The 21,562-nt window shown below is 46.1% G+C and overlaps 1 protein-coding gene across 1 annotated transcript in view; it reads left to right on the top strand.

The window, feature by feature from the left end:
- The window catches only part of Ac76E (adenylate cyclase type 2 Ac76E), a 935,623-nt gene that overhangs the window by 628,596 nt on the left and 285,465 nt on the right, over positions 1 to 21,562 (top strand). Inside the window, exon 7 of the mRNA XM_071595784.1 lies at positions 18,888 to 19,046. Coding sequence (XP_071451885.1) covers positions 18,888 to 19,046 — 159 coding nt within the window. The remainder of the gene's footprint in view (positions 1 to 18,887; positions 19,047 to 21,562) is intronic.

Raw genomic sequence — 21,562 nt, 5'->3', positions numbered from 1 at the left:
TGCGAATTCCACTCCCGCCGTCCCCTTCCCCCCTCCGCTCCTGTCTTCCGACGCTTACTCCTCGGAGAGGTAAACTCCCGCGGAATTATTCTTACATTCCCAGTTTATCATTTGCAGTCTCATAAAAATCTGGCGTATCTCCTTCGAACTTTTTCCAAATCTTAATTCAAACGCCCCCTTTTTTGTTCCCGAATTAGATCCAGTGTGTCCCACGTGAGCGTGGTCGGACGCAAAAGTCGTGTAAAACATATCTAGAGATATATTCTTCCTAATTTTTTTAATCTTGGCGTTATATTGTCTTCCACGTCGTGAGGAATTTTTAACATCCGCGTTGTATCATCTAAAGTGCGAGTTTTTTCATGAATTAACTCGGAATGAACTTGTTGACTGATGAACGCGTGATAGCGAGGAAGTGATTCCACCTATCCTCAGTATTATGGCAATTACTATATTTCTTAATATTTGCAAAGAAACTTAGTATCACGCACTTAATGCCAGTGCAATGCACATTTTCTATAAAGTAAATTTTTCTTTTGGTCTTCTTATTCCCCATCTAGGGTAAACTTTACTGCTCTGTGGTCGCGAATTCCCTTAAAAGTTTCTATATTTATGAATTTTTCGGTTGTGTTCGTTGCTAAAGAGTCAAGAATATCATCCACCTGGTGGGTGAAGTGACAAGTTTGTGTTTGCAGTTTAAGATATACTCTTTGCTCATGGTAACTTATTTTTGGCATAATTTTATATGAAATCGTCCTGGTACGTCAATCAGCTTTGTACTGTGTTTAGAGTAGACTGTTATTTTTATCATACAAGTTGCATGTCATTGAGTAATCATTGCCCTCGTAGTAAGAATACATCGTTGTTAGTCAGGTACAAAATATAAACCAGGTAGCATTGGTCGAAAATGAGATAGGCGCTGAAATATAGACTCCACGGTAGTTATTACGAAGAAGGCGCTGGAATAAAAACTCAACGGTAGCAGCTATTCCTCTACCAGGAGAAGGAATGCCCCTACAATGGTAGCAATAATAAAGAAATGCGTGATGAAATTATCCTTTCGAATTTGTCACAAGCATTATAGCAGGAGCACCATCACATGATGCGTCATCATCGAGTAATTGTAAGTATTATCATTAGTATGGGACTCGATAGAGTCACGCTGGAAATTAGAATGAGCCTCCAAAGGTATTAACATGTTTTTGAAATAGCATACATGGTATGGATTAAAAGTTTCGGAAACGATGTTTTCTTGACGCGAATGTACGTCGCATCGGGCAGATTAGATGGTAAGTGGTATTAATTTAAAATGCTCCAAGCGCCAATCGCCTGCGAGCATTCATTCAGGCTAGACCGTGTGTTTCGTGGACCACTATCGAGTGACTCGGTGCAAGCGCCAAATGCAGCAATGCAACGATTGAGCAGCGGCACACCATCGAATTGTGTGTTGGACTGGTGTACGGAAACATTGAGCACGATACGCCAAGTTTTAAAAGGATGAGGGCATTTCACAAACTGCAGTTTATAAGTGGTGCAAGCTCTTCAAAGAAGGCCGAAAGAGTGTGGAGGGCGAGCCCCGCGCTGGACGGCCGTCGATGTCTAGAACCGGCGACAACGTGCCGCGTGTGCGTGAAGGGCTGAATCCGAACCGTCGGTCAAATGTGTGTAGGATCGCAGATATCGTATGTGGATTTGATTTTGTGCACGCCATTGTCACTGAAAATTTGGTGAAGCGAAAGGTCTGCGCTAAACTCGTCCCGAAGGACTGCTCGAAGGGAAGGCATCGCGACGATTCCCCCTACCCCCCACTAAACACCAGCAGACAATTTCCCATTCCTGAAAGTAAAAGTCTCCCTCCATTAAAGGACAATACCGAGGGACCCTAAGTCAAGCCGTCAAAGAAGTTCGCTCGCGTACCATTGAGGACCTTCCGGAATCCGCCCACCAGGTGGCCTTCGAGTCGTGGAAAAGCCGCTGCCGTGAAAAGTGTGTCGACGCTCAAGGGATATTCTTTTATTCTTCGTATTGAGAAACATTGCAGCGATATCTGAAATAAATCTATTTTCCGAAACTTTTCCCGATGCTTGTTATACAAAACATGTGTATAGTTTGCCGGGAAGACTGTTTTTTTCACATATCCTATTGTTGTTACATTTACACGTTAACGACAAGCCTCAGCGATCTTAGATCGCGATGAGCTTAAATCAAATGAGGTTAAACCATCATGAAACTCTGCAAGGTGCGTGGCGGGGGGTGTATCCAGGTTACGTGAAGATTATTAGTTACATAGAGTACATGCAGAAATGAAGTTTCATAAAACGCAAGACATTAAATACATTGTGAACAGTTAAAAGACGAAAAGTGGAAAAAAGTCAAAGTCGTGAAGAAAGAACTGTATTCATTACTGGAGAAATAAGTAAAGCATAGTAACAAATTTGCAAATCCTCAAAAGATTTCCATTATGAATTGTAATTAAAACTAGAGTGAACTAAGAAATAAAAAGTTGAAGAATGATCAGTGAATGGAGATTGAGAGCATGGAAATGAAAGCCGATATTCTACGAGCTGTCGCCGTAACAGGTGTGCATTATTACCTTAAGTAAAAGCCTCTGCTTGATGGAGATGAAATTTCATATTTCGGAAAACATCCTCATGGTTTAAAAGAAATAGTTTTGAATTATTTTTTAAACATCATAAATATGTTGCATTATACTCCGCATTGTATTTTACAAATGCTCTCTCATGCCTTTCCTTGCCAAATCAACCCCCTAGATTGAAGTTGTTAATGGTTTAATTGGAATAAATACTATTTTCCATTTTATAATATCCTAAAATTTGCAGGTTTTCATGTAGATTGTACATTTTTTCTTCGTGATGGTTCAATTGTATATAAAATTCGAGAGATTAAGTGTAGAACAGCTAGATTTAAGATGTCATTTTTTCCACCAACGATAAGGGATCAGAATACAGTAACATTGTCCGACAGTGGTATGGTCATATTCGGGTCACAATTAGTCTGAGGGGATCGAGATGGTGCGGGGGCTAACGTACTGGCTTCCCACCCAGAGGGCGCGGGTTCAAATCCCGGCGGTGTTGAATATTTTTCAGAGGTATCTCGATCCCTACTTGAGGTGCTTTGTGGAGGGCACTTTGAGTGAGTACGCCGTCCGTCGGATGGGACGTTAAACTGCGGACCCCTTGGCGCCTTTCGTAAAGAGCAGGCTAATGCCGACGCCGGGTTTCTCTCCACCCTTCATCCTTTCCTGTCCATCCCCTATGGCGCAAATGACCTTAGCTGTCGGTCGCCTCCCCTTAAAACTACTACTATTAGTCTGATGTGTTTTCAACCCCTGCCATACGCCCCAGAGGGGGTTCGCAGGGCACTAAAACATCCATCTGTGCTGACCAAGCACTTTTCCATATTCTCCTCTTATTTAATGCGGTTCCCTAATATTCGGACGTGGCTATCGTCACTCCTTAAATGTGCGCCAACGACACGCGATAGCACATCGGAATGATCGAACGGTGGTTTTCTCCCGTGATTCCTTGAGTGGTAAAACTAATCAGTTTGAATAGTACTTCGTACTTAGTATGATCTCCACAATAAGATTTTTATATCTTTACACGGCCGTGGTTTCAACGGTTAAAGTCATCTTCACCTGCACATGGCAAAACCATAGTCATGTTAAAATATAAGAAAATATTGCGCAAATTGTAAAAAAACGAAGTTTCATTCAAATTAAATAGTAGCAAGTTTCATTAAGTCGCGTCGGAAACCATCGACTTTATTCGGTAAGACTAAGGTGTATGTTGATGTCAAAACTCATTTCTTGAGCGTGTGCGTCGTAAAGCCTTTCGAATTTCGTTAGGCGACAACTCCCTCTAGGCGTCTCCTCGCGCACTTCTCGCTTATGCTTGGAGGTCAGCATGAAGGGATCCCTGGCATCGACGCGGGGGAAGCCGGTTGTGGTTGACGGGATACAGTGAGCCAAAGCGAAGGGAAACTTTTCCATCAAGCGAAAGAGGCGAAGGGGAGCTGGTAGGTGTCGGCCATTCGGCAGTAATTCACGGGTTAGGGAGGGATCTCTCATCTCCCCCCCCCCCATTCCACGTCTCCAAGGGGATCCCTGATGACCATTTAAGGCACCAATAAAAGCGAGGACAAACTATTAGGCCGGGCCTTTGTCCCGCGAAAAGTTGCTCCCTTCCTCGATAACTTTCCTCCGGGGCCAAACTTCTTCGGTAAGGGTATATAGAACTACGTAACTATCCAGCGGAAATGACGTCAGTGTGAAGAAACTTCAGCCCTAAAAGGAGTTGGTATTTCTTTAAATATTCCGTCGCACGAAAAGGAGGAAGGAATGTTTCTGGCGTCGAAGTAGGGAAAGGATAGTGGGCGATGACCGTCGTTCCTTAATGTGCATTTGGTATCCTAATGGACCATTATGTCCCTCGGGCATTTGGGACCCTTCTTGGTTAAAGGCGTGATTTGAGTTGCGGGAAATACCCTTGAGAACGATAAAATGCACCGATTTGAACTAGCAGGGCGTGCAGGTTCGTCTATTAAAAATAGAACATTAGAAATAAATAGAAAAATGGAAAGAAATATTTGACGCTCAAATTTTTTGTGATGACCCAAAACTATTTCATAAGTATCGATTTATTTCGACAATAATTTTGCCGCATCTGACGTGTCACAAATTGCCACTGCATGAGGAGTTAAACCATACAGTAACCCCAGAGAAGGAAAATGCTAGAAACCCACTACTATTGGGATTATGGGTGGAATTCCTGGAATTTAAGGGTTAAAAATATGTGATCAAATGCATGAAAAAATGCAGGCAACCTGACAGAGAACATGAACACAACTCAATGTTGCTGTGATGCGAACGCACATGTCCTTCCCTTGTTTCGTATAATAAATAAATATTTTACAAAGTGAATTAAAATTTGTTTTAAATCAAGTATTAATCCAGCATCTATACCACTTTGCAAGCCATGCGATTGGTTTTATTGAATATTTTTTTCCTTTTCCTTTCCTCTCCCATATCCTAGTATTTAGGTGAGGCGACCGACAGCTGAGGTCATTTGCGCCATTAAGGATGGAGAGGAAAGGATGAAGGGTGGAGAGAAACCCGGCGTCGGCATTAGCCTATTCTTTACGAAAGCCGCCAAGGGGTCCGCAGCTTAAGTCCCATCCGACGGACGGCGTACTCACTCGAAGCGCCCGCCACAAAGCACCTCTAATATCAAGGGATAGGGTTAAAACTGAAAAATATTCATCATTACCGGGATTTGAACCCAGGGTGGGAAGCCAGTGCGTCAGCCCCCGCACCATCTCAATCCCCTCCTGATTCAGCTCCTCTCTCATCATGGCCGAGCCGGCGAAGCGTACACCTCTCAGCCACGCCTCTGGAGCTCCAAGCCCACGCTCTTCGAATTCCCACCCGCTCATTTTGCAGTCTGCCTAATGCAGCGCACAAACTCCGCAAATAGGTATACATGCCCTTCGCATTAATTCGAAATAGACGTGTGCATATCCTGGCATTATAATACTTCACATCCACAAACCACGGCCTCCAGGATTACCGGCGGTCGAAACGTCCTCGCCTAAAAGTGACCGCCGGTGCTATAGCCGGCGTGCTCTGGTCGAAGCGCACCGTTATGCTGTAACATTCGTAAGGAAACGCCTACTGAAATGAGCAAGCATTGTGCATGGTGTGCATGGAAAGGTATTTTCGAGGAGAATGCGATTTGTATGATAATCGGAGTGTGAAATTACAGTCCATTTGTAAGGAAGTTATGCTTTAATATTAAATTATGGAATGGTAGTTTCATCTTGTTGTAAAATGAAGCCGAAATAAGTCTTCATCGATAACTCTCTAATATACTCCTCGAAATGCCCACCCGTATTAAGATACTACTGTGTTTCATATCATGCAAACTCTTTGAATTATTTGTCAAATTATTGTACACACAAAGATTACACGCGTGGCCTCAAATTATAGGAAATATGAAGACTGTTGAGGAAGTCACTTAGGTTTTGAAATGAAATATGAGCCTACCTGCGTGGGCTGAGTGCAGGGACGCTTAAACACCAAGATGCTAACACTCTATCCCAACCCACCACCTTGCCAGGCCGAAACATTGGTTACTCTCACGTAAGGCGCGAGGGTGACTCCTAACTCCACACTGTAGTGGTAGGTGAGACTTAAGAGATAAGTAAATGGAAATTGGCAGTTAAACCTCAGGTAAACCTAGTAGGAAACGATTTCGGAAAAATGAGTCGGTGATCACCCTAATATCTGGTTGTACCCTACCATCATCCCCTGACACACTTTCTCGTATCGGCATGAGGAATGAAACTTAGAAGCGGAGATCTAAATATGTGTGATATTTTTTCAATTGGTTTTGTCTTTCTTCCGAAAAACCTTTCCTACCGACGAGACAATTGACAGACCACCCCCGCATTTCACAAAACTTTGCATATTTAATCCCCATGTCTGAGTCTTCTGAAACACTACTCCTCCCTAGGATATTTGGCAAATGGAGCCGCATAAAGTGGCTCCCCTTGGTAGTTTGGAAGGATTCTTTCACTTCATGATTCTGCAGTGTTTGGACCTTTGAGAATACAGACCCATGAGTTCAGGAAAGGAAAGCGTTGTGATGAAGGCTGAATTTGAAAGGCTCAGACGGAGTGAGGGCGGATGAGGGAGGGTCTTGGAGGAAGTGACGAGCACACGAGGCACGCTCGGGGCGAGAAGCAGCTGCCGGAGAGATGAGGGACGAAGCGGTTCGAGACAGATTGGTTGTGGACGCGGTTGGAAGGCAAGTAGGAAGAGGCGCGTGGACACGAGGTGGACCTAATGCTGATCGCTCAAGCCTTACTCGTGCTATTTAGAAGAGTTGCCACATCGAGGAAAATAATTTAGTTTAGACGAAGGGCTGCTTTCATCCCGTGAAAACTAAAGAATTACCGAAAGAAATAATGGGAATTGTTCGATAAAAATTGCTCATGAACTGTTTATCCGCTGAATTTGTTTATCAAAAATTCAATTTATGATCCCTTTAAATTAGGTGTAGTAAAATTTTGGCATGAATTATACATGTAGTTATTAATTTTGGCACGAGATGTATTTGATTAACTAGCGTGGAATGAAGGTGGTTTCAGAGATCTGTTTTGGCAAGGGAGGGAGAAATGAGGCAGAGGATGACAAACGCCTGGGTTTGAAAAAATCAGAAAAATGAAAAGAAAGTGCGGAGCGGAAATATTGAGAAATGTGTGTCAGGCTGAAGGCCATGATGGAATGGATGTCGTTAGGTAACTGCGGAAGAGGAAGAGAGGTAAGAGCATCTTGGAATGCATAAAAAAGGCAGCAGTTACGAAAAAACGGAAACACAAATAATGCAAAAATAGAGGAAATTCTTGCAATACTTAGAAGTGATCAGTTCTGGGGCAACCGTGACAATTTGAATCATGTCCGGCTCGCTTATCGCTGATGGCTTCTTCTGATTTTGAGAAACTCTCCATGAAGGCGTTTCTTCACCTCGGGGGACAGGTCAAATGAAATGGGAGTAGGTCTGGGCCATAAAGGGAACGAGAACCACACTCAACATTAATCTTCCCCGGATAGATGCCATGAGTTTCGGAAACCACCGAGAACAAACTCGTCCGATGCCAAATCTTTTTTGCCAACATGTGGCCGGCACACAATGAAATTTTCAATTTATTTCTAAATTAATTTCTTAGCGTTATTCCACGATTTTCTCTCTCTAGGGGAGCAGCGGTGTTAAGATCTGCTTCCGTGAAACTGGAGTTCCGATTCACCTTCATTTGAAATTGCTCCCCCTCGTTCTAACTATGGAACCCTTCTTCAATCAATGCGCCTTGAAAGAACAGACCATTAGGCCGAGGTGAAAGAAACATTTCAAAGCAGCGTCGTGAGTAACCTCCATCTTTGCAAACTAGGCGAACTAAACATGTTTCAAATTGCAACGGTTGCCGCTGAGCCCGTACAGGACTGAAACTAATGAAACTTACTATACCGCACAACACACATTATGGAAAAATATTCTGAAACATCCTAAGCATTATTATTTTTATCCAAAAAAAATCTTTAGAAGAGCTAAATTGCGTAAGAAAATGGCGAAATTAGAACCGCTAGTCGTCTTAAGAGAGGTCGCGGTAGTCCAGGATTCGAGCGTTGGACTACTGAGCGGACGGTCCCGGGATCGATACCCGGGCAAGGCACTCTGGACACCTGCAGCTCCACCCAAGCCAAAGTGATTTTTTGGGTACCATATCTTCCAGGGAAACAATAACCGGCACAGGGGAAGGAACTGGCCCCCCTACCCTGCTAATGTGTGAATTTCACACCCCGTATAGGGCTTAGTACTGGGTGAACTCTACTATCCCCTACCGAACCAACCTCGGGGTTAGTTATTGTGTTTATGGTCGTCGCACGCCTTCATCATTACTCCGATGGGAGAAAAGCTAAGTTTAAAAATCATTCACCAAGACCAGGATTCCGGTCAAGTCGAATGATGTTCACGCCTTGAAATTGTTGCATTGCCATGCGCATTTAGCTGATGGTTTCGTTAAAAATTATTGCTGTTACATCTCCAGCAGTTTCTAAGAATTTGACAATAATAACACAATAATCCTTACATTCGTAGCATACGTAGATTTTCCCGTTTGTCATTGTCACCCTTCGCAGGGGACCGTTATCTATCAGTGCCCCATTTTCAAGGGATGGAGAAAGTACTTGAACCAACGAGTTAAGTCAATGCAGAGGGAGTTCTCTGCATTTGGGGTCAATCGAGTCGGAAATTAAATTGGAATTCGAGTTAAGCCTGGACCGTTGATTAGGGCCGAAGAGTGGGATGAGAAGCGGGTGGGGATTAACCCGTGATGCATTTCGCAAGCAAACGATCGAGGGAAACGGTCGAGTGATTCAGTCGATCGAAACGAGCCGGCGTGATTGGTCCAGGCCTCCGGGCATGCGCAGTCACCCAAGAGGATTATTAGTACGGGCATGGTGCGGCCGTGTGCAAGGAAAACTCTCCCAACCGCGGCTTCACGAACTCTCGTCCGGCCGAGGGTTTAACGGATCGGCCATCGCTGCATTTGAAGTACATTAGTCTCATTGCACACTCGATTTAATCGTCAGAAGCAAGTGAAGCCTCTCAAGTTTGAAGCGAACATGCGCGTGTTTTCTCTCGGATTTAAATAACAAATATTTGTTTTCGACCTAATTGGCTATTGAATTCATGATTTTTTCGAAACAATGGAGATTACATGGAATTGCGTTACTGAGTAGAGATTTTTATCGGAAAACTTTACTCATATGATTTAAACATTTGACTTAGCAGTTACGCCCACAAACATTTCATATTGGGAAAAATAAAAAAAATTGGTCGAAATCCATTGAAAACGTTTTTAAGTTGTTACATGTAATCTAATGCGATGTGATGTCTATGATGTATGCCTCCTGAAAACTTAAAAAGTTTTCTGTGAAAATTATAATGCGCAGAGAGCCCTTATATTTTTATTTTAGATAACTGGGGTAACGTTACTGAATGGTGCTCGTACTGTGTATTTTATTCGACAGATCCCCACCCTCCCACAGGTCAAATCCTTCTTCATTTGAGAGTCGGAGAGCAAATTGAGAATATCTGGGGACAGAGCTATTTGCTACTTGAGGCGAAGATATTGCTGGATCAAACTGCAAGCACATCATCCGTGTAGGAAGATCTAATCGGATATCATTGATTTAAAATGATTGGAGTTAGCTTCAGCTACATCCAATACTATGCTAGCGTTTTGCCTTGTGTAGCTGTTAAATTACCAGGCATATTCGAGAATTGGTTTTACCAACAATAACTAAATATTGGCTGTTCAGAGCAAAGTTTTTTGCATAGAGCACCATCTATTGAATGTTGGTATTCAAAGCCACGAAATTCATTATTTTGATTCAGAATTCGTTTGCTTTCCGGTGAATGCAGATTAAGATGTTCGCAAGAATCGTTGCTTCCACCAGTTGCGAAGTGATTCGAGTTTTGGGTGCATAAGGATAGTCATCTGTCAATATTCATCGGGATTTTTCCCTGGCTTATGAGGCTACAGCAATGAGCAAAAGAAGGGTTAGACAATGGTCTCCAGAGCTCCAAAATAGCCGCACAAATATACATGATGAAGAACGGAGATTGAAGGCCCGCCCAGCATCCAGACCGATGAAGGTGCCCCGCCACACGCCCTTGCGGCGGCTTTCGGGGGATTGAGTAGATGAATTCGTTCAATAAGTTGACCAAGAACTACGATTCGATTCCGATCCGTTTCATCAAACAAGTTACAGAGTAATTGAAATATTTTTATGATGTCTCGGTTTTGAAAATCTTATCCATCCACTCATATTATTTCCCTTTGGTCAACTATTGCGTGGGACGCATTGGCCGCACTTTCCCATCCGGAGCATTGTCACAGCAACTCTCTCGGATACAAACGGTCAGGGATCTCAACTCTCGTCGGAATAAGCGATGGAATTTACGACGCCACAGAAAGCATTCGGTCGGCCGGCGCTCCACTGTATTTTATGCCTTCTTGCTAACCAGTGTATCCCAGTTTGTTATTTTTCCGGTACACTCGAAATGTTGGTATTGGACCGCCAGGTCAACCAATGTCTCTTTCCCCAGCAAACCTGACGGACGGAGAGAATTCAAATTTGAACATGTTCCACCCAGATTTACAACCCCGGTAGGTAATTCAATGGGTCAACAATTATCCTATATAACTGCCGATAGGGCATTTACAGTTGCAAATGAATGTTCATTCGATTCGATCGTGAAAAGTGCGGAAGGAAGACACTCGCAATAATATAAAAGAGCAATGACGACTAGGAGTCTCCGTTTTAGGAACAAGTTTCTCTGCAGCCTGGGTAAGGCAAACAGCGGTTTTGAACAGAATGTAGCTATGGTGGAATATTAGTCGGGACAAATTGCGATCATTTAAAGATATACCAGGCCTTGGGTGGGCGAGGGAGGGGTTGGGGGTATGCCGTGGATTAAATATGTAGAGGCTTCAACCAAATACCTTCTCGACACAAGTCAGACTCGTGACCGCTATCACTCTTACAATGGCCCCCGTGGAGAAACGGCTCGTACGTTCTTAGCGTGGAATTTCTCCCTGTGATTTCCTGGTGGCATGCATACCTGAACAATGACCGGGTTCGTTGGATGCACTTCCGCTTCTACTAATAATAGTCGCCTTCTCTATGTCTACTACGCTTATTCCTACTTCTTTGTTCAGTAACATGGAGACCCCTCGTTAACTCTCGTACCATCCGCTGTATATTACTCTGTTACTCTCACTCCAGTAATCCCCGCTATCCTTCCATCTCACCTCGGATAGACATCTATATTTCTTCTCTTCATCTCTTTCTTTATACTCTCTAATTTTCCTGTCCTCAATATTGCACTTGCATTCCAAGTTGCTATAATAAGTAATTCGGTCCTCTTCTGCATGTTCTATTCTGCTAATGTCGCTTTGCAAGGATTTTGTGAGATGACGACCGCGGAAGCCTTGCCTCTCCCGCTTCCGAGCACGACACCCGGCCGATTTAGCCGAGTTCCATAGTTACTAGGATTCATTATCATTATTTTTCTATAATAGTAACTTGGGATAAATAATTGAGGTGGTTACCCGTTGGGCCCCACTGGCGTCAGACGCCGTTGCAGCCGCCTCACTGAGGAATAAACTATGCGCGGACTACCTTTCGTCTGGCTCCTAACCTTCGACCTATCTGGCATGGGTGATCCTGCCAGGGGTATTACTCCCACCAGCACAGCTCTAGTGGTCATCGGAACGCACCAATCCTTCCAAAGTGTTAAGTTTGGTTGTTACATATATTTCAAGAACTCTTTCGAAATTAGCGCAGAATAAATATTAACTCTCAGCAAATAAAAGAAAACTAATGAAGTGTGAGTTCAATGATCATGATTAAGTGCTGAACAAATATTTTTACCGTAAACGGAGTGTGTTTGTAGAATAAAAAATAACTTGAATAGTTTTCGTTGTGAGATTACAAGTGCACTATTTTGCCAAGTGTCGCTGGGCCTTTGACTTTGTTTAATTTTATTGCGCGGGATTGCTAAAGTCAAAATACAATTCCATAGGCACGTAGAAAATGTTTATCGTTCAAGATGCTCCATATAGCACACCACTGTTTACTCTACCTATTGACTCTCCAGTGGGGGAAAAATCATCACCGTTGCCAATGCGTTTTACGGAAAGAGAGCATTATTTATGGCACACCCCAGTGAAAGCGTTCCAATTAGCCTCGAGGGAGGGATGGAGCTCCTGAAGCAGTCTCCTACGACTGCCCTTTTCTGAGTCTCTCGGAAACGCTAAAAGATGGCTCTGCCACACCGAAATCCCATTTATTCCCATTACTCCTCCGTCCGCTTCCCCGCCCTCCGACCGTTTAATTTCCTCCCCCCTCCCCCCGAGGGCGAATGGGTCTTCCCGGCAAAAGATGGGGATGGGACGAAGCCTGGGCCTTCTAATCGCTGCAAATGAACCACGCGAAATCTCATTAGTGGGCGTTCACTCGTTCAATCCATTATTTGGTCTCCTCGCATCCGCCACCTACGACAATGGCGAAGGGGTAACTGTTTGTCTTCGGGACCTTCCCTTTCCCTCTCGTTCGCTCTCACGTCAAGAGAGGGCACCGCTCAATCCCTCTTCCATCTCTCCCCTGCTTCCTCTCCTGGGTCCCTCCCTAAAGAACTCGACTTAATGTGTACAACTTGTTGACCCTTGACCTCACTCCTTTAACTCGGAGGGGGAAATTTCCGTCTGGTATCTTGGGGCGGGTCGATTAATTTGAGCGAGATGGAGATACCCTCTTCTGCTTTTGATTTAGAGAGTTCGCCGTTGACCAGGAGAGGATCTCGGCGTGGGTTATCAAGAGTCCCATGCATTTTTTCTTACCCCTTCTCCTTACGTCGTACAAAAATACATTTTCAACCAATATCTTTGCTCGAACTTAAGGTTTCCGCGTAATATAATATTTGGAGTTGTTGTTGTATTTATTATTTGGAAAAAATTATGACTAAGGAATGAAATGTACTTGCATTTTTAAATACTTGACTGCGTTCTTTTTTCTCTAATCTCAAATCTGGTACTATTTATTCTAAACAGCTTAATATTGCTGCAGCATTGTCTCCTGTTTTTGGATGCAACCAAAGCCACCAACCGAAACATGCACAGCCCTGTTGCTCGTGCATGCTGTTAAATATTTACATGTACGCATGGAAATAAGAACACAAAAACTATGCACCCGTATGAAAATTCAAATCACTCCAGTGGTTAGGGTTCCATTGAATGCCAATTACCAAAGTCGGCGTACCATAAATACTGGTATGGACAGTGTTCGAGATGTTTTCAATAAATTAACGGGAATTTGAGTTATTTGGAGAGAATTATTTTAATTCGTCTATCCCTTTTCCTTATATCTGTTTCTATATAAATGAGTATTTATTCGCCGTTTGGCGGGATTTTGTGTTTGAATGTGTATTTGGCCACTGTGGCTCATCTCTTTCTTCTGGCTATGCGTGCCTTGAAACGCACTGAATTCTAGCCCACTCTCCTTTCCTCTTGTGTGTTGTCTATTTCTCCTTTGGTTGGTGAAACCTGGCGCCATCTCTTGGCGAAAGAATCGGGGCGCATGGCGACATATTAGACCCACGGATCTCAGGGTAAATCACGTTTCCTCGATAGCAGGACGTGCCTGTGTTCACCCGAGTGTCTAAAATTCGCCGGCGTCCGAGGCTTCGGCCGCCGGGGTTTGGAGAGCGGCACTGCCGGACTCTCTCGGGAATCGAGGTTCCGATCGTGTTTTGTTTCGAGCGGCGGTTGACCGCCTAGTTCATCAAGAAGCGTGCAGTTTGACTCTCGACTTCTTCCGCCGGGAAGGCCGTGCTTTCGTTTTGTTTATTGGATCAAGACTGACCTTGACTCCTGGTGTAGAACTTAGGCTCCTTTTTATTTGCTACCGCCGGGTGCGTGTAGCGGGAAGGGAGTACACACGAGTGTTTTTTTTCTTTCCTTCTTGGAGTGCTTTCACTGCGCTCTTCTTCTTTTCTTGGCGCTGGCGTGCTCCAATTGATTTCTTTCAAAATGGTCGTACGTCGCGTAAACACGCTCGCCTTGCAAGTTGATGAGAAGGCGAAACCCCCTACTCCGTTGGAGGTCCACCTCTTTACACTAGAGTCGCTGGGCCTCACACCCGAAGAGATTGTGGCGATCCAATTTGGATATAACCGCCATTTGGTATTCCTGAAGTTGGCAACTGAAGCTACTATGAAGAGGATTCTGGATAATATCCCACTAAAACTACCGTTTCCATCCAAAAACGATCCGAGGACGACGATTACTATTGACGAGACCTCCGGTAGCCCTTGCAATGTCAGGGTTCTATGTCTCCCCGTGGAGACCCCATTGGAAGATATAACAGGCGAGCTTCAACGTTTTGGAAAAATCCATCGCTCGTGGGAGAACAGGTGGGAGGGCGACAAAATGGCGCGCGTTCTGACAGGTACGAGAGTGGTGCGGATGACGGTCGAAAGAAATATCCCCTCGTACCTCCACATCGGCGGCAACCGGGCCATCATCATCTACGATGGTCAGCGCCGCACCTGCGCCCGTTGCAACCAAGAAGGCCACGAGCGCAAGACCTGCCCTCGGAACCAGGGAGGGAAGAGCTATGCGGAGGCAATGTTTTTGGCGTCCAACCCGAACACCACTGAGGAGGTGGATGAGCCCGAGATGGCTGTGGAGGAGAGGGCGCGGTCCCTGATACTTATCGAGGGTGCGCCCCCAGCTGCTCCCGCCGGACCCCCGCATCCCGCTCCACTTGGAGGGAAATTTCAGAGGGAGCGAAAGTCGTCAACGGAAGAAAGGGATCCGAAGAAGAAGAGGACGGACGACATTGCACTGCTAATTTCGAGCATTGATCAAGCTGCGGTCCCTACCAGCTCGGATACACACTCACGATCACCAGGCCCTATCTCAGTGACCCCGTCAAAAGAGGACACATCATCCTGCGTCCTTATTTTCTCTGGCACGCCAACGATGCGTTCTCCCCGCAATCCTTGCTGCACGGGCTTCCAACTCCCCGAGAATCACGGGTGACAGCGGGGGAGGATATATCCGATTACGACTGTCCCCCTTCCTCAACGGCGGGCCCCTCGATTACGGTATCGCAGAAATTCAAGAAAGTATCACCGGCCGCGGAAGTTGACACATGTACGAGCAAAACCTTGTCGACGTCAACAATCCCAGACATTCCATCCTCATTCTCCTTTGAGGACAGCCAAGGTGTCGACGATCTTCCCAGGGCTCCTCTAGAGGCGGACCAATTCGACCGATCTCCTCTGGTTTCTCCCGACGGGGCCCCTTCGGCAGATGACCACCAGTCCGCCAACCCGTCCCCCGCTGAGGCCACCTCCTGAGCTGGGACGGCCCACAGCTCTGCTCACTCGAACAGGGCCCCCCGTGGAATGCCGCCGAGTAACCCACTCTTCGTAGAGACCACGGCTGGGTCTTCCTCTTCGGACGAGGTCGGAGGGGAGGTATGCGGTGACATCTCGAGACCTCGATCGTCGACCCGTCGGACGAAGCGTCCCGGGAAGCGGCGAAGCACTCGTCGCCCGGGTTCGAGCCGCGACCGAAGCGACGTAAGCCATGACCAGGACTCTGGTAAGTGATGTCCGGTGCCCATAGCTTTCCTCTCATTCCATCAATGACTATTATTTCGCTTAATATTGCTGGCGTTTATAGCGCTTTAAAAATTGCAGTCCTCCAACGTTTTCTCTGCGACCTTAGGGCTGATGTAATCCTCCTTCAAGAGGTAAAGGAGGACATAGTCTGGGATGCGAACATCTTTCAGGCTATCGGCAATTTCGCCGAAAGTCATTCTGGCACCACCACCCTAGTCCGAAATGGCATTCCGTTTTCTCATGTTCGCCGCCACCCCTCGGGCCGAATAACTTCCGTTATCGTGAATGATATCCATATCACAAACCTTTACGCTCCCTCCGGTGAGCGCGCGAGGGCAGAGTGCGAAACGTACTTCAATGAACTTCTCCTCCCCTACCTGTATTCCTTCTCGGGGAAGGCCATATTGGGCGGAGATTTTAACACTATCTACCGCCGAGAGGATAGTGCCTCGAACAGGGATAGGGTGGAATACTATCCAAGCCGGGCGCTCTCACTGATTCTCGACTCCATTGGAGCGATTGACGCAGTGCGTTCTTATTGCGCCGGTCCCGCCCCCTTCACGCGATCAGGGCCTAACTCTCGGACGTTGATTGACTACCTCTTCGTCTCGACATCCCTAAAGAATGATGTCCAGACAGTGGACACCCTCCCGGTGTCCTTCTCTGATCACTGCGCAGTGATCATGAGAGTTAAGTGCCCGGACACAACCCCGGGCGCGCACGTCCACCGCTGCGGCACCGTGTGGCGCATTGACCTCCGCGTGTTGGAGGACGCGACTCGTCGTGATTCTATCCGCACCCGGGTGTGTGCACTGATCGCGGCACTCCGTCCCGGTGCAAACCTCGCTCTATGGTGGGACGAGGTTTTCAAACCCCGCATTGTCACCCACATCAAAAGGCAAACTTTCGAGTGGCGTAGGGAAAAGAACTACACCATCTCCTTCTACCGCCGAGCGCTGGAAGAGCTCCTGCGTAAGGATGTGGCGCCGGAGGGTTTCAACGCCCAAGTGTCGTCCCTAAAAAAAATTATCCTGGGCCACGAGCTCCAAAAATACGCTCCCCAACAGTGGCAAAAAGAACTGGACACGGATAAAGGGGGCCCCCTAACGCTATCTGAGCTTCGGCGCTGGATGAAATCCAACTCTGGCTCCGATATAGACAGAATCCCTGTCAGAGACTCTGCCGCCGGTGACACCGACCTTCTTAGGGAAGTGGGCCGGCACTTTCAAAACACCTTTAACAGGTATCCTCCATGGAAGGAGGGAGACGCACCCCCTCTCCCTACGCTTCCCACAGATCAAAAAGACGATTTTTGTCTAGACATATGTTCAGACGAACTGGACTGCGTCTCCTCCATGTTCCCGAAGGGCAAAGCACCCGGCTTGGACGGCCTACCCTTTGAATTTTATTTAGCGTACTGGGATGTTTTAAAACCTATTTTAACCCACCTTTTTAACTGCATTTTAGCTAGCGGCTCTCTGACTGCAAGTCAGAGGACCGACGTGATAACGCTTATAGCAAAGAAGACGCGGCCAAAGTCGTTCAACGACTTCAGGCCAATCGCCCTTTTAACGCAGATTATAAAATATTGGCGCACGTCCTACGATGTAGAATGACGGCTGCTGCCGACATCGTCCTCTCTCCATCTCAGTACGCCGTGTCGAAAACGCGAAACATTTTCGATGCAGCACTTTTAATTCGCGACGTCATTTTTTCCGCCCCCTTGTATGGCGATCGTTTTTTATCACTGGTGGCTATCGATCTTGAGAAAGCATTTGACCTGGTCCGGATCGAATGGATTCTCACCGTGCTCAAGAAGATGGCCTTCCCTGAGTACTTTATTCGTGCCGTATCAACGATGTATAACGGAACATACTCTATAATTAGGATAAACAATGCCACATCGCCGCCCATTCCCGTCAGTAACTCCGTTCGGCAGGGCTGCCCACTGTCAATGCTGCTGTTCGCCCTTGCCTTAGACCCCATACTCAGACGACTACAGAGCAGTGGAATCGGGGTCCGTCGTCACGGCGCCGTCTGCCTGGGCGTCGCGTACGCTGACGACATAACGCTCTTTGTAGACGACCCGTCCCACATGGCCCTAGCCCACGACATATTAACGTCATATGAGCAGGGTGGTATCTTCCTCAATAACCGGAAATCCGGGTTTTTGCTGCTGAAGGGCGACCGGCCCTCGACCTCCATCGGTTGGTCAGAAGCGCCCTCGCTCAAAATCTTGGGGTTCTGGTGGGAGAGGGAGTTGGCTCCCACGATTGAGCGAAACTGGGGAATTATTGACCATCATGTAAAATAGAGTGTTGGGAAACTTTCATTCCCTTCCCTACCGATCCTGACCCGCGTCCGCCTCCTCAACCAGGTTATCTTCCCGAGGCTAAGGTACGTGGCCTATCTGTGGCCCTTACCCGCTAAATATAATGCATATTTTATTAGAGCGACCAACCAAATGATCTGGAATGGCTACGTAAAGAAAGTGTCCCGAAACCAGCTCTATGGCCCGTTTGAGCAGGGTGGTCTCAATTTAACCGATACAGCTCTAAAGGCGAAGGTGATATATGCGAAGCTTAGCCTGCGCATCCGCGGCGGTGACGACGCGTGGCGCAAGGCACTCCTCTAGGACGCGTGGCAGGAACTCGCGCGCGACGTATGCCACCGGAGGGCATTTGAAGAAACGAAAAACGTCTTTGTTTAGCTTAGCCTTTTTCCTTATGGAAAATCGCATAACCTTTGTTTTATTTATGTGGACTATATTTTTTTGCATCTTGTAAAAATTAGTTGTGTGTTGCCAAGTGCTTATTTGGAACACTCCCAAGAAGAAGAGGGAGTTTAATTTGACAAATCCTTAGGCAGGATATCTTACTGGAGACAATGATGGAAGGACCTCGGAGGTGTATGATTACATAGAGAGACCAAAAATCTGCAATGGAATACATCGGTGGTAGGAGTAATGAGGGAATGAAGGAGGGAATAAGCAGGGAAGCAAGCAACCGGCATTGATCCATGCCCCGGGTCTAATGGCCCTAGCGAGAGTGCGAGTGATTCCCGCTGTCGTTGCATGGCTAGGTAAGCCTGATTTGAGCGTCTCCTCTCCCACAGGTTCGTCCGCGAGGCGACGGGCTTCAACGTGGACATGCGCATCGGCATCCACACGGGCAACGTCCTCTGCGGCGTCCTCGGCCTTCGCAAGTGGCAGTTCGACGTGTGGAGCGATGACGTCACCCTCGCCAACCACATGGAGTCCGGAGGTGTACCTGGGTGAGTGCATTGCAATCTTTCGTTTTTTTTCGCGCGTCCTTACTTTTCGTCTTTTGCCCGCACCCGATACTGCTGCGCCCCCCGATTTCATGCGGTGCTGGGAGACCCAGCGTAATGTCGGGGGGAGACCCTAAATGCGTGGCACTGGGATCCCAACCATCGAATCGGGTCCGTATAAGACTCGGACGATCAAAATCCCTTTTCCGAAGGGTAGCAATGTTTGTTGGAAATGTAAACCAATTCGGGGCATTCGGTCCCAAATGCCCTCTACTGGCGTTTTTGCCCATCTACTGACGTGCTTAGGCTGGTGACCGCTTCGGTCACGAGCCCGACACTGCACCGGGATTAATCGAATGGACAGTTGCCTGTTGTTCAACACCCAGTCGAGAATGGACAGCATTTTTTTGACCTCACACGTATTCTGGAATTCCGGTGGCTAAACCGCCTTCTTCTGCGGACAGAAGGAACTCAGAACAGTTCCTTTTATCGAAGTATCTTGAATTCCTTAAAGTAAATCCGAAATAAAAGTAGTTTTACTCGTATATTAAACACATTTTTTCGAAAAATCGCAGTCCATTTTAGACATTTAAGTTTAGGGTTTTCAACAAAAAGTTTTAATGTGTGCAAAATCCATGTGAATGGACGAGTATTATCAGTTTAAACTTAGTAAACATGATAAAAGGATTGTATTTTATGATGGAAAATAATTTCTCTTCCACGAACCATTCAGATAATGTTTCAATGGAAAATTTTGCATTGAGACCCCATGTTGGAGAGGGATGTCTTTGATTGTAATTAGCTGGCAAACGTCCACACACTGTTGAAATAGATTAGATATTTAATTATTAGGAGATAAGAAAAATGAACTTAGAATTAGTGAAACGTGTGAAAAAATCAGTTTCAGCCCAACTTTGTACTTTGGACTTCACTTCAGATTTTACTTTGCTCTCTTCTTCGTGTTTATTTTTAATGTTGTAATTGATAATAGTTCTACCATTAACAGGTATGCCTTCGTACAGAAGTAGCGCCAAAATTTAAAGTACGGATTATTTAAACACTTCATCCTTTACCGAAGGCAATAGTCATATTTTAGGCAAAAAGAAATGATTTTATGTTGTCCCCGGCGTAACATTATGGAATTTACATTACATATTGAAATGAAATTAGTAACTTTGCAATTGAACACACAATTAAACTAGGTCGTGTTCGAAACAAAGTGTGTGTGCAATTATAAAGTTTCTTATTTCATTTCAAAAAGGAAATATTTTGAAATCACCACATTTCCAAGTTCTCACCACGATCGTTGTCTATTGGAGCCAAATACCGCGATAATTACCCGGAAATGTGCGTTGATCAGCACGTCGTTGCCGAGGTAACCTACTCGCGCGAAAACATAAATTAGCAGCGGAAGAAACGAGATGCTACGGACCGAGATGGGTTTGATGGTTTGAAATGTCTGACGGATGAGTGAGATCTTTGGATAATTTATAACACCCGGTGCATTTTCACGGGTATCAGTGCCCGGTGGTGAAACACCAACCTGTAGGGACACAAAATCTTTGACCTCTTATTATTTCTTAACCCAATTTTAAACCCTTTTACTTGCTCTCACCTTCGGCGACTCCATATTTGACCTCTCGCTACTCACACTGCTGCTGTTACCTCGAAACATTATCCTAATTTAAATGTGTGTGCTTTTCTTGTTTTGCATTTCATTTTGTAGCGTGCCAGGCTCAATAGTTTTGCCGTATTATTAATTTTAACAAGCATTATTCCAATTCCCGCGCATCGAAGGTCCCTGCTCCAGTTTCCCCTTCTGCCTGGGGCTCTCGTGCCGCACAAATTTACAGGGTACGTTCCAAAAATAATGCAATTGTTTTTTAAAGTACTTTATTGAACAGATTTGCACTATTGCCTTCGGCCTCTGCACATTTTTTCCAGCGACTCTGCCATGACCGGTACGCGCCCTGGAATGCATCTTAGGGAACCTACTCCAAGTGGTTCGTTTTCACTCCGACCAATAGGAGCGGTGCGGGATTTTCAATTGCATTACTTCCGGAACGCACCCTGTATGCTTTCTCCAGATTTATCTCGCCAGGGTTGACCCCTAGGGAACATTTGCCGAGGGACGGATGGCACACCGAGCCGAGGTCAACCCGCGCGAAGGAAGGGTCCCCACCACCGCGTCAAATTTCCCTCCAAGCACGGGAACCCACCCTCGACCTTCGGGAGGGCCACTCCACGCCGAGGAATCCCACCCTCCCGCCTCGGCATTCGGGAGGCTGCTCTCTAGGGCGAGAATCCTCATCCCGCATATCAGCCATCTTCCCTTCATCCATTCATTCATATCGCCGCCGGCCGATTCCAGAGCGCGCGGCGGAAACATAAGCCCCCAACCGCGCAGGGATCGCGCGTTGCCCATGGGAATGCGATGAGGCTCTCATCCATGTTTGCCCTGTCATTCTCTGGCGTTGCCGCTGACAACGCTTCATTGTTGCCAAACTCGAGGCGCTAAT

The sequence above is a fragment of the Hetaerina americana genome, unplaced genomic scaffold (genome assembly GCF_022747635.1).
Source record: "Hetaerina americana unplaced genomic scaffold, ioHetAmer1.1.p SCAF_7, whole genome shotgun sequence".
NCBI lineage: Eukaryota > Metazoa > Arthropoda > Insecta > Odonata > Calopterygidae > Hetaerina > Hetaerina americana.
This window is presented reverse-complemented; position numbering and strand designations above follow the sequence as displayed.